At 36.6% G+C, this 13,121-nt stretch overlaps 1 protein-coding gene across 10 annotated transcripts in view; it reads left to right on the top strand.

The window, feature by feature from the left end:
* The window catches only part of GK (glycerol kinase), a 62,160-nt gene that overhangs the window by 19,525 nt on the left and 29,514 nt on the right, over positions 1-13,121 (top strand). For all 10 annotated transcript variants that reach the window (XM_071812153.1, XM_071812160.1, XM_071812172.1 and 7 more), the window contains exons 13-18: positions 1,652-1,730; positions 3,573-3,669; positions 5,328-5,412; positions 9,253-9,373; positions 11,123-11,266; positions 12,184-12,264. In XM_071812153.1, coding sequence (XP_071668254.1) covers positions 1,652-1,730; positions 3,573-3,669; positions 5,328-5,412; positions 9,253-9,373; positions 11,123-11,266; positions 12,184-12,264 — 607 coding nt within the window. The remainder of the gene's footprint in view (positions 1-1,651; positions 1,731-3,572; positions 3,670-5,327; positions 5,413-9,252; positions 9,374-11,122; positions 11,267-12,183; positions 12,265-13,121) is intronic.

The raw sequence follows: 13,121 nt of genomic DNA, 5'->3' as shown, positions 1-13,121 counted from the left end.
TTGCATCATCTATATTTTCAGGGCATGATGGCTAACACATTTTTTCTCTTACGCAGTCTTCCAAATCTTTAAGAAATGTTACAAATAAATAAAAAAAGAAAAATGTTTATACTAAAATTGGTTTAAAAATAGGGAAAAAAGTACTAGTGTTTCAGTTATCTTCTGATGATAAAAGGCATGATTAAATGTCTTTGGTTTTTATTTCATTTTAATGGATTTTACTTCTAACTTTTTAAACTCACTCTAAATAAAATTTCTGATACAAGAATCCTCTAACAATTGAGTTCTTTTTACGTACTAAGACTTAGGTACCTACTTCCAGAATTTAGTTCCTCGGTTCTCTACACAGCTCTGAGGGCATCCAAATTCTGTAGAAAATTGGATTTTTACTATAACTTCAGGGTTCATTGTTCTAAAGCTCTGATTGTGAAGCACAGATCAGCTGAGCACATATTTGGCACCAAAGCTTCATCAAGATCAGTAGAATGATTATTCTTCCATCTGTGTTGCTTAGTGGGCTTGATCTAATAGGTATTCTCAAAACACACATACTGAGTTCTCTGCTGCCATTGAGCTTCTGTAGAGAGCCTATGTTTTCCATGTGAAACAGACAAAGACAACAGGCAGTTTTCTTTGCTGGCAGAATAGTTTGTGGCTTACAGTACTTTACTAGGCCAGGCTCATTTCCTTTTCCTTCCCTAAGGACAGTTAATCTTGCCTTTGTCATGTTCTGTCAAACTTCATGGTTTTAATTTTGTGCAGATATGTGAGAGGTGATTTTTATTTCTGCATGCTGAAACGCATGTATACTCACTTATTCCTCATCTCCAAGTCTTTAGCGATATTGTCTAAAGAAATGACCTCAACAGAAAATATTAAGTGTTCTTTCTCCTGTATCCATGCTTGAAATATCTACAATCTGCTGGTTGAGACACTTTCCAGAGAGGCAAGAAATGTGGATTCAGTCTTTTATCAAACTCATATCTTGTGAATGTAATACCTAGCTGGTTAGAAAACATCCATGGTCCTTCTAGCAATGGCTTTGAATGAAAATATAATGCTGCTCCCATTTTACTTGAAGCTTAGTCTACTAGACTTGAGACTGTCTCATAGAGAGGTCTATTTGGAACCATGCCATTCATCTATGGCATGATGGAGCCACTCAGTGCTGTTTGCTGAGGCAACAGAAAAATTTTGCTGGTAAATGCAAGTGCCTAAATTTTCTGTCTATCTGGGTATTTGTATTTAGACTCTAGACACAATCAGATTTTTAAATCAAAGCATAAAAGTCTTCATTTGTCAGAAAAAGAAGGCTGAGGCTACCCAACCATATAACAGTATATTCAGGGAAATACCTAAATTAGACAAGAAGACTGCTTCGGAAATGTCATGATAACTCCCCCCATGGACAAAATCATGCAATATCTACCTTTTCTACATGGAGCCTGTGTAACAGGCTGCTATTTTTACATGGCAGTCTCCAGCTGCCAAGAAACGTGATTTGGTTGTGAGAATTCTTGGGAGTGCTTTAGGCTATGACTGTCAGCCTGCAATTGGAGGCCACAGCTACCACTCCTCTCCAGTCCCATGAAAAGGAACATGAAGCTACCAGTTGTTGTCTCCTAATGCTGCAGTGATTTTTTTCCTTCAGGGATCCGTTGCTATAGCTGGTGCTGTTGTTCGTTGGCTGAGGGACAATCTAGGTATCGTTCAGACATCACAGGAGGTTGGTGAGTATTCTCAATTTGGACCTGTTCAGTTTCTTGAAGTTTTCTTTCCCAGTGTCTTGATAACTCTAATGTTGAATGAAAGCTCAAAATATTCAAGTAAAGAGAAGCTGGATGATGTATATATTTTGCTGTGCTGTTTATTGATATGTATTTCATACAGAATACCAGCACAGTCTTTGAAACCCTTTGCCAGCTTTGTTCTATTGCAGCCTGTACTTTTTAGTAGTTTTCCTAGCAAGCAGATATTCAGGCAGATACTATACTTAAAGCATATTTCCTGGTTTCGTACAGTATTGAATTTTCTGGAGCCAAGAGTGTTTTAGTCTCTATTACAGAAGTCAGAGCATGTTTGATCCTAAACGTACATACTCATTCTTGTCATAAACATGAGAACCTGAGGTCCTACATATGTAATGGTTTATATAGAAGGCTTCATATCCATTGAGTTAGGGACCTCGGTTTACAAAACTGCCTCTTAAAGGAATTGTGGAGGATGGCAGTCTGTTTTGGCTAAGAATACAGTAATACTTTAACATTTGGGTAGATGATGTTTTCTGCTTGAGCTGAACTGAAACAAGCTGGTGTGTAACATTATGAAAACCAGGAATGTATCAGACTCTGAAGAAGGAAAAAATGTCAGATGCTTGCAAGTGCAACAGTTTGACAATGACTGATATAATGAGATTTAGAATTTAAAAACAATTTGTTACATATTTTAATTGATATCTTATTCAAGGGTGGAAAAATTTGGAATTCAAATTTTACATAAAACTGACAGAAAAACAAAAAAAATTAAAACATTGCTCTGTTTTTCTTAAGAAAGCTTCACAGGTTATAGAGAAGAATATAAACTACTGTCACATGAGTTAGCCAGCTGTTGAAACACTGCAGCACCTGTTGGCTTTACAAGTTTGACTAGACCTTTAGAAGGTTCGAGTTTCAAGAACTTCAGTCTTGTCAGAGTTGTAGAGTCATATGTATGAGACTTCACCATCTCTTCATGGTTCCCTCAACACATCCTTCCTTCTTCCTTCTCCTTTCACTCCCTTTTTGAATTGAGTCTGTATGAAACTACCATTTTAAAGATTTTGAATAAGTTTTCCTACTTCTTTCCTCTACTGTTATGCTTCTCTGATCAATGCAAACAGAAGAAATTTACAAAAGCAGAAAAAAATACTTTCTTGTTATAGGAAGGAGCTGCACATTAGCATTACTTCCTTTGTAGTTCTAGATGTTTTAATGTAATTTTTAAAAATACAAATACTTTAATATTGAGGAGTTAGTTCAGTTATCCAAAGTTATTACTCAGATATTAAGAAACTTCAGATATCCTTGTAGGTTGCCTTGTGATTACATATGTAAGCTGAGAATTTAGAACTCTAAATCCGTTTGAAATTAATGGGAATGTAGTTCTTATCTCCCTTTGGTCTTGATCCAGTTTTACTTGCTTGCCTTGACTTAAATGCAAGTCAAGTGTGACCTCCTGGACTGCTTTGAAGGTTGCATTCTTTACCCACAGGATGCCCTTTGAAAACCACAGAGAATCTAGGTCAGAATATTGAGTACACAGTTTTGGTGTTTAGTTTTGAGTTTTCTGTTTACATTCCCACAACTCCCTCTGACCTGTCTACCATTCATGTTGCTGCAAATGGACAACTAGTTAATGAGGAGCAGAGTGCTGGAGTTACTTGTATTGTCTAACTGTATGTGGCTTATTTTTGTGGCTATCTCACATACTCTGAATATTTTACCTACTTAAATAATAACACCTGTAAGTATCATATTTAAGTGCTGGTACATTTATGAAAAGCTAAGTGAAGACTGTTTGTGTGTGTGCCTTAGAAAAACTGGCTGCAGAAGCAGGGACTTCTTACGGCTGCTACTTTGTGCCAGCATTTTCAGGACTGTATGCACCATACTGGGAACCCAGTGCAAGGGGGTAAGAATCTGACTAAACACTGCATTTACAGAGAGATTTAATGTTTTTACAAATACTGCTGCTAGTCCTTCCAGGTATGTGAAATTGTTCTTTTTGTTCCTTTGACCTGTGTCGATATATCACTGTCAGTGGTATTTTCAAGTAACTACTGTGTTTTGGTTTTGTATTTACTCTGTTCAAAATAGCAGCTGCAACAGGGAGAAAAAGAAGGATTAGCTAGCTCAGCTACTCACCCTGCTCTCCCTCTCCTCTCCAAAACAAAAAAATGGGGACAAGGGGGAGGGAAAACGTTTGGTCTGGGTTGTGCATTTCAGGGGACAAGTGCAAGATAGTTCCATCATTCTTGCTGCTAATGGTGCCAGCTATTTTCCTGACACATTTCTGGTTCTGTAAGGATTTTCATCTCACTAAAGAGAAAGAGGAGGTCTACATACCTGTGAGCTGCCAGGCAACAATAGTAGAAAATGAAGATTTCAGAGTTGATGATTTTTTTGAGCGCTGTTGCCCATGGCTGCTGCATTCACTGTATCAAATGGTACAGGCTACTTAATTCCTCCCCACTAAATTCTCCCCACTTCTCCCTCTCCTTCCCCTCATGTCCAGCTTTCTTTCCAGTCTATCGAATACTCTCCTTCCGGTCCCTTCCCTGGGTTTTAGGACTTAACTAGCTGTTCCTCATTAGAGCTACTAGTTCAAACAGTAGCCTTCTATTTGTCTTTTCTGCTATTGTGCTTGCCTACTGTTGCTGGAATCACAACGTGCCGTGGGAGTCACAGAAGCATAACAAATTTGAATACAAAATAACTTAAAAGAATATCTATCTCCCAAGGTTTTGAGTAGTTGCGTCTTTAGAATTTCAATGCCTTTTGCACGTAAGGAAGAAAAAAATCTTGGCTTTAGATCTTTTTACAGTTTTTCAGATCACAGAGCTTAAGTTTTTCACTGTTAAAAGCTGATCCTTGGAGTGGCAACAACTAAAAATGTCCTTTAAATATCTTTGAACTTGCACATATCCAACACCAAATATAGCAGCATTTCTGTGTAGTACAATACTGTTCCTTAGATGTTTAAATAGAATAAAAGGATGATTATTTAGCTCTGCAGTTTGGTGTACATTGGCAGAATTCAGCTTACTCATGGTTAAATCTAGCATAATTTCCATATCCAAAAATCTTTGAAGGTGCAGAAGCAACTAATGATCAGAATAGATCTGAAAACAATGTTAAGCATTTAGAGCACAGCACTGACCCCACTGGACTTTTCCTTAAGAACTGAAAGCACTAGAGAATTTATTAAGATTTTAGTCATAGGTAATATAATTTTTTAAAGAAAAATCAGCCTTGATCATACATTTCCTTTTCATAAAGGAAGACCAGAATCTGTGTGTGTACTTATGCGTGTATGGGTGAATATGTACCCATTTGCATGCAGACTGGCAACCCGTTTTAATTTCTAGCAATTGTATTGGATGGACATTGAAAGCATATTTGTCAGGAAAACTGGGATTAAAGAGTTTAAAGAGAAAAAAGCTTTTTAATATTAAAAAACAGTCCTCACACAATAGAACTGAGTGAGCTTTGAATTAGAAGGCCTGTGTCTGAAGTAATGATGTATGGTAAAGAAGTATGTCCTAACTGTTTTTTGTTTGTTTTTAACAGTATTATCTGTGGCCTTACTCAGTTTACAAATAAAAACCACATTGCCTTTGCTGCACTGGAAGCAGTCTGCTTTCAAACACGAGAGGTAAGGACAAATTTGGTCCTAAATTCATTGCAAATTAGGGTGATAACAGGGACTCTTCAGGAAGATTAATCATATGCTTTGTATTGTACTTTGATGCTGTTCTTTATGTGGTGCTAATGTTGAAAAACTCTTTCTGTGGGCCTACCTACAATGATGAGGTTGGGTGGTACATTATTTTGGGATGGCAATGCTGCTTTTTATCAGCACTTAGAATAAGGTGAATGTATTTTGTGAATATTTTGAGAGCCAGAACATAGAAACATTAAACATTAAACGATGAGGCCTGTTCCGTAACTAAAAAGTTGTGTTAGCATAGGAGACTACATTTTATATTGTCTGCTGTGACAGGGATGGCTTATGTTGCTTCCAGTACACGAGAACAAAAATAAGTTTAAGCAAGATGGGAGCAAACATACCAAAGGAAATCTGGACTCACCTCCTGCCTGTTACATCTTGTATTGCCTTTGCTGCATTCTGCAACAGCAAACCTAAATTCTCACAGAAGAAATGAATCCTCCAGTCAAATCAAAGGGGTTGATATCAGTATGTTCTGAGTGTTAGAACCTTTGTATCACCATCTGTTACCAATTTACACCCCCTGTGTTCCATACAAATACAGGAGAAAATGAAATCCCTAGACACCAAAGGGTAACAGTCAAACCTTGATTTGATTGCGTGCTTTTAAACTGTAGCTATTTAAAGATACTGAGTTTTAAAATAACACTCAGCTAAAACTGTGTGAGAGGAGGAAAGCAACTTGCTGTTTCGTTAGTAACATAGAATAGAGTAAAAAATAGTCATCTAGAAAAAGACAGCCAGAAATTTCACCCAGATGTCTGCTTTTGAAGCTGTGCTAAGCAGCCTCTGAGCCCTCAGAAGGTCTTGAAGGAGATTGGAAGCTTCTGGTACTAGAAGTCTGGGTAAAGTCCCAGGGAACTGAACTGATAGTTTAGTTTGTTGTGTGATCCTCTCTTTCCTTGTGCCTCCTCCCATCCATTCCTTTTCATGTGTCAGCTCAATTAACTTTCCAGCAGGAAATTATCCCTCATTTTGCTGGGCAATTTTTCTGCTGGATTAATGACCTCAGCTACCTCATAGAGGAGTGTAGCAAATATCAGAACAAGAGATAGGGTGTGTGGCTGGGAGTAGGGGGAAGAGGAATAAAGCTCTCAGACTGAGCGAGGGTGAAATTAACTGAAAAGATTTAATACTTCCTCATACTTTAGCCAATGTGCTTTTATCACAATGACAGGAGTGCCTAATCAGGTCTCTGGACACGCTTAAATTAGTTGATTAAGTCCTAGTGACACAGGTAAAATATATGTACATTTTTCAAAGACACGTTGTTAGTTCTGTCTTGTCAGAAACAAAGTTCTTTTGTTTTCATTCCAGTTAAAATCTTTTGTATCCTTCAGGAAAACCTTCACATTTCATCTTCATTGGAGTTTTTCTTGTTTTATTGTGCCATCCAATCCTTCAAAGTCTCTGTTCCTTGTTATCCAAAAAGCTCCTTCCTTGTACAGACAGATGACACTTGTTTTTTATTCCAGAAGGGATTATGGGAAAATAAGCAATTTTTCAGTTCTAGGAGCTGTACAGTGCTGTCATTAGATTAAACTTACATACTTGAATACCTTATTCTTCATCCTAGCTCAGTACAATAGGGATAGCAGCATCATGATCATGATTTGTTTTATTCCTTCATCCCTTCTGGATTTCTAGCATTCTTTTCTTTGTTTTAGTCTCTACTGAATGCATAGTATGATACAACACACTCTTGCACAGCGATAAAAAAAGCCAGAGCCTCCAGCAGTGTCTGTATGTAAAGCTGAGATTATGAGGCACTGGTGAAATTCTGAATCATAAAAAAGACAGATGGGATCATCACAGACAAATGTAAAATGATGCAAGTGAAAGAAATAAGTGGTGGAGAACAGTACTAGCTTAGTAGTATCAGCAAACTTTGCTGCTGTGCTATGAATCCTCTTTTCCAGGTTATTTCTGATGCGTTGAACAGTGTAGACCTATGGACAGATGCTGCCACCATGAAAACTGGCCTTTTACCTTCTAATTTGTAACCATTATTTATACTTTGGTAGTTCTTTTAGTTCCTTTGAAGATTTTCTGATAAGGAACCTGGCTGACATACTTCCTGGGAATGGGTAGAATCTACTGGACAATTCATCTCTGTATAGTTTTTACTGCCTTACAAACCTATAAATTTTTTGTTCTTTTTTAAAAAAGGTGTTGACTTTTCACAGTAAGGATTGCATAACTGGGTAGTTTGTGAACTACAGAGCAACACAGAATGCATTGTAGTTTGTGGTCTATCTTGCTTAATCATTTAAAGCTGAGAAAAGCACACCTCTTTTTTATTCAAATAAATAGAAAGATTTCAAAGAGAAAATCATTCTCCACTAGTTAATGCCCAACTTTATCAACAAAAATTCTGCTCTAACATTAAAAAATGTAAATTAGGTATGTAACTGGCTGCTTTTACAAAACCCTAGAAAACCCACTGTTCTGCATTTAATAGGTGCTTGTAGGATAATGCTGTGGTGTTACCAGTAGCTAAGGTTTAAGGCAAATCTTACACTTTTAGGAACCAGAATCACAGAATGTTTGGGGTTGGAAGAGACCTGTGGAGATCATCTACTCCAACCCACCTGCTAAAGCAGGTTCACCTAGAGTAGATTGCACAGGAATGTGTCCAGGCAGGTTTTGAATGTCTCCAGAGAAGCAGACTCCACAACCTCTCTGGGCAGCCTGTTCCAGTGCTCTGGCACCTCAAAGTAAAGAAGTTTCTCCTCATGTTTAAATGGAACCTCTTGTGCTTCAGTCTGTGCCTGTTGCACCTCATCCCATTGTTGGGCACCGCTGAAAGGAGTCTGGTCCCATCCTCTTGATACCCACTCCTGAGATATTTATAAACATTGGTGACATCCCCTCTCAGCCTTCTCTTCTGCAGGCTGAAAAGACTCGCAATCTTTTTTCATAAGAAAGATGCTTCAGACCCCTAAAATGCATGCTGATGGGTATTAGTGAATTAAATACTCTGCTCTTAGTTAATTATCCCTTGCAAACACTTGAACAGTTTTCGTTAATGTTTATCCCTCTACTCTGCTCAAAAGAAGGTAACATAATTTTACAAAAAATTACACTAAGTTGATTTTTCCAGTCTATCTCATGTAATGTAAAATTTTCAACAACTAATTGAAAATATTTCAAGACGCTGCTCTTTCAAAACAGTTCGATGTTCAGCAGGTCCCACTGAAATGTCTTCCAGATTGCCACTTCAAATATTTAAATTTTTCAAGTCTTTAATGCATCAAATTGGAGAAAGTGTCTAGACAAACTGTAGTCAGCTAAAGGCCTCCACTTAGTGTTATTTCCTCCTTTGTTTACTTTGATAAATGTAGTTGTCATCAGCTTTTCTTCAAAATTCTTCCTCTCAGACCAAATAAGCAACACATTGGCTAGATATAGAGCATCAGGGGAGAAACATCTCCTGCACTACCATTTCTGTAATAAATAGAATGCATTTGCTGTATGCTAAACAAAAACATATTGCCACTGCTTCTATTTTGCCCTCTTGATATATAGGGGAGGGCAATTACCTGCTTAATACACTTCAGCAAATGCTGAATTATTATTTATTTTTAATGTATTATTAATAATTTTATTCCTTAATTATTTATTCATTCATTATTTGGTTATTATTAATTTATTAATAATTATTTATTATTATAACAATTTATTATTTGTAGAAGTATTTTACAGTGACAGTGTATAGTGGATTTCTCTACAATGAAATCATAACATATATTGCTCTTACTTAAGATTTTAGATGCCATGAACAAGGACTGTGGGATACCACTACATCAGTTACAAGTAGACGGAGGAATGACCAATAACAAGCTCCTCATGCAACTCCAATCAGACATTCTCTGTATTCCAGTAGGTAAGATGAAATTACAACTCTGAATTTCTTTTTAAAACTGAAAACAACATTGGTTTGTAATGACTAATGAGGGCAAATTGTTGTTTTTGCTGGTCTTTTGCTACTGTTTGAGAATGTTGGAGTTGTTTCCAGAAAAAGTTTTTAGATCTTGCATCCAGTTTTGAGATTCAGTTTCATAGAGAATCACTGACTTCTTTCTTGTGTTGAGATATGACAGTACTGTGATGATATTGAACTTCAAAATTTTTATATAAATTGCTAAACATCTATCAGTTTTAAAATCAGTTAAATTAATGCCCTCCTGCAACATGTTGTCCCTGAGAATCTTACTCAGAGAAAAATCAGAACTTTGCACTTCCATTGCTTATGTTTTGTTCTTGCATTTCAGCAAACAGCAAATACCCTTTTTTTTTCTGTTCTCTCTGAGTGCACAAAAATTTGATTTCATTTACAATGTAAAAGAAGACCCACAGAACACATTGTCCATTTTGTTTCCTCCCACAGCAGCAACAAAGAAAAGAATAGAGGTTACAATAAAAGTGGGAATCTTGCAACCAGTTTTCTTTGCATGCGTAAGATAAAATACAAACCCAAATGGGGTCGTTCCTCTCTGAGGCACATGAAAGTTTCCAGTACCATTATTCTGATCTAACATCAACATGACCATTTTAGAAATGAACATGTAACATTTCTTTCACAGAAGCCCCCTAGAATAATAGAAAAGGGCTTTTAGCTTTTGAAGGATGTGTTTCAGTACACTAAAGTTCTTTAAAGACTTTACTTGAAACCTGGAACATTTCAGCATCAGTGAAAAGGGTGCATCTTTCTGAAGACATGTTTTAACACCTGTAGCAGATCCCAAATTGTTGAGTATTGTGAGCCATACAATAGCATTCTTAAGGATGCGGTGTGTCACTGAGTAACATGAAGATATTATATATTTTCATCTATACTGATAATTTGCTGCATAAATGTAATAATCTTGCCTAATATGCAGCTTCTAGAAAATAATTTAGAAAAACATCATGTTGTCTCTTACGCATAAATGTGAGACACTTCAGTGGAAAGTATTTGACTCTAGCGGTATTGTATCTTGCCTTAAATACTACATAATACACAGGGCTCATACTAGCAGTGCAGATGTGTAGTTAGCAGATTAAAGGACTTGATCGGTAAAATCAGATTTTAAAGGATTCCCTAGCTGAAGCAGAGAAGCAGGCAGTTCTAGAGTTAATAGAACAGATGACCATGGGATGGTCGTCTATAGTATCTTGGAAAGCAAGCAAGCTGATAAGTACAGGCGTGTATTCTCTTTTAAGATACCTTTTCTAAATGCTTTCAATAACGCAATATCCAGAGCATGGGAACAAGACTGATAACTTAGCCAGTGACTACTTTTTTGAGAAGGGAGAAGACAAAAAAGTGGTATATCGTGAACAGGAGTACTCTAAGGAAACTGATGGTTGAGGTCAGCAGCCCTGTACATGGCATGAAAATGGGCAATTGCATGATTCAGTCTTGAAGGAAGTAGTGATCTGAGATATTTCAAAGACTTGGATGACTCATAGGTGAAGTTAGCCTCATAACCATGTGAATGGCAATAAAATTAGGTTTGCAGTTGATAAAGGAAGCATATAGCAGTTGTAGAAAATATATATTATTCTAGACAGATATGTGAATCTTTAGTTCTGATGTAATCAAGGTGACTTTCATTAAAATCATCCCAACCTTCTCTGTGATTTACTTCAGTAAAGCCATCAATGCCTGAAACAACAGCTCTAGGAGCTGCTATGGCAGCAGGAGCTGCAGAAGGAGTTGGAGTTTGGAGTCTGAATCCTGGAGATTTGACAGCAGTGACATGTGAACGATTTGAACCACAGATCAACCCAGAGGGTAAAACCCTTTCATGTTTTCTAAGAAGTTGCAAAATCAATATTTTATGTCCACAGATAGGGTTTTTTCTTAGTTGCAGTGTAATATACCAATCTAAAAAGCAGCTACATACATGAATGTCCTCACAAATGTTGAAGATCAGATTTATAGTGTTTGGTTTAGAGAAAAGTGCATTTCACTTGCTATATTGTCCATTTATTGACTCGTAAGTTTGGAAAATGGTTAAAACAACATAATTCCACAGGGGAATGTGTTGTTTGGGGTTTTTTTCCTTCTTTTTGAAATAAGCTTTGTACTGAGCATTGCAGTTAGTAGCTATTTTTTTATAGCAAGTAAAATTAAAGAAATCTTGGAAGATTTTTACTGAGAAAGATGTCTTCTAAAACTCCTGTACATTTGTGAGTTTTCACAGATGTAGAAAGGACAGACTGTTTTGAGGAGACTTTTCTTATGTGCTCCTAGGGATGGGAAGGATGTTCTTGACATATTTCATCCATATACAAAACAATGAATTTTTGTCTTTTCAGTGATTTCTTAGTTTTTGGTACAGAATTTTGTCTTACCATTTTGATTATAATTACTGCTATAATCCCTACTTAAGACAGTATTTTCAGCACTGAAAGGCTTCTACGTGAATAACAATTGCGTCATTTTGTCCTACTTGTAAATCTTCTTATTGATAAACATGTGTAAAATTGGATTTAAGACTTATTTCTCCTTACTATAGGTAACCGTAGGGTTTGGGGTTGGTTTCATTTGGGTTTTGTATTCAAAACAGCATTTTATAATACTTGTTCTGTGCAGACAAACTATACTGTGTAAAAGAGTGGAAAGCTAATATTGTAGTCTCTGCTTTTTAAATACTTTTTCTCGTATGCATTGATAAGCTTTTCTGTTTGCTGATTTCTCAATTTCAGAAAGTGAATCTCGCTATGCCAGATGGAAGAAAGCGGTGATGAGATCTATGGACTGGGAGACATCTGAAGCTCCGTCAAATGGTAAACCAGAAATTAATGCAAGTCAAATATTATTAATTAGCCAGTTAGCCTAGGTAGTTAATCTTGAGTTTCGTGGCCTTTTCTGTTCATAGCATCTCTGGACTATTCTGATGATTTTAAAATTGCTACTTAAAACCACTATGGAAACAAAGCAGGAAGATGGATAGATAGACAGACAGACAGGTCTTCCTTTTGAAAGGAATGCACAAGCAATATCTTGTAGGACTCTAAAAACAGAGGACATGAAATCACAACTAAGTGCAGGTTTTGCAGAATAGCATTGGTTTACAACAGAAAAAAAACTTACCTGGTAGAAGAGAAACAGCACAATTCTAAGACAGTGGAGGGATTTAATAAACTTTCTTCTTATACTATAACCTCATGTTGCAAAGGAGAAAAGTTTCATCCTGCGTTTTTTCTTGCTATAGCTTGCCTTTATTATTTGCTGTATAGGAAGGAGGGATTGATAGCCACATCAAAACCTGTTTGACCCATGAGGACTAAGAGCAAGAAGTTACAAAGTGAAAAATTGCATAAACCTATTGTTCACACACAGAGAATATACAAACACTTTTGAGGGACAGAACAAATTTTTTCTTTTGAAGTAGAGGACTTTTTCATCTGTCAGATGTGAATTAAATAAACCTGCAGTCTTCTCTGATCTGTAATTTGAATTTATATTTCAGCACTATTTCAGGGTAAAAGTTCTTTGTCCTGGGTCATCCTACAACACATCATTTATGGGCTTTGTCTTAATTTCACTTTCCTTTTGCTGGAAAAACTGTTAGAATGAAAAGTATTAAGTAAAGAATCCTCAAAATGTAGTCTACCCCCACAATCCACAGTTGAAGCCCTCA

Source organism: Patagioenas fasciata, chromosome 1 (assembly GCF_037038585.1).
Source record: "Patagioenas fasciata isolate bPatFas1 chromosome 1, bPatFas1.hap1, whole genome shotgun sequence".
In the NCBI taxonomy this organism is placed as follows: domain Eukaryota; kingdom Metazoa; phylum Chordata; class Aves; order Columbiformes; family Columbidae; genus Patagioenas; species Patagioenas fasciata.
The sequence above is the reverse complement of the archived record's forward strand: the minus strand, read 5'-3'. Positions and strand labels throughout refer to the sequence as shown.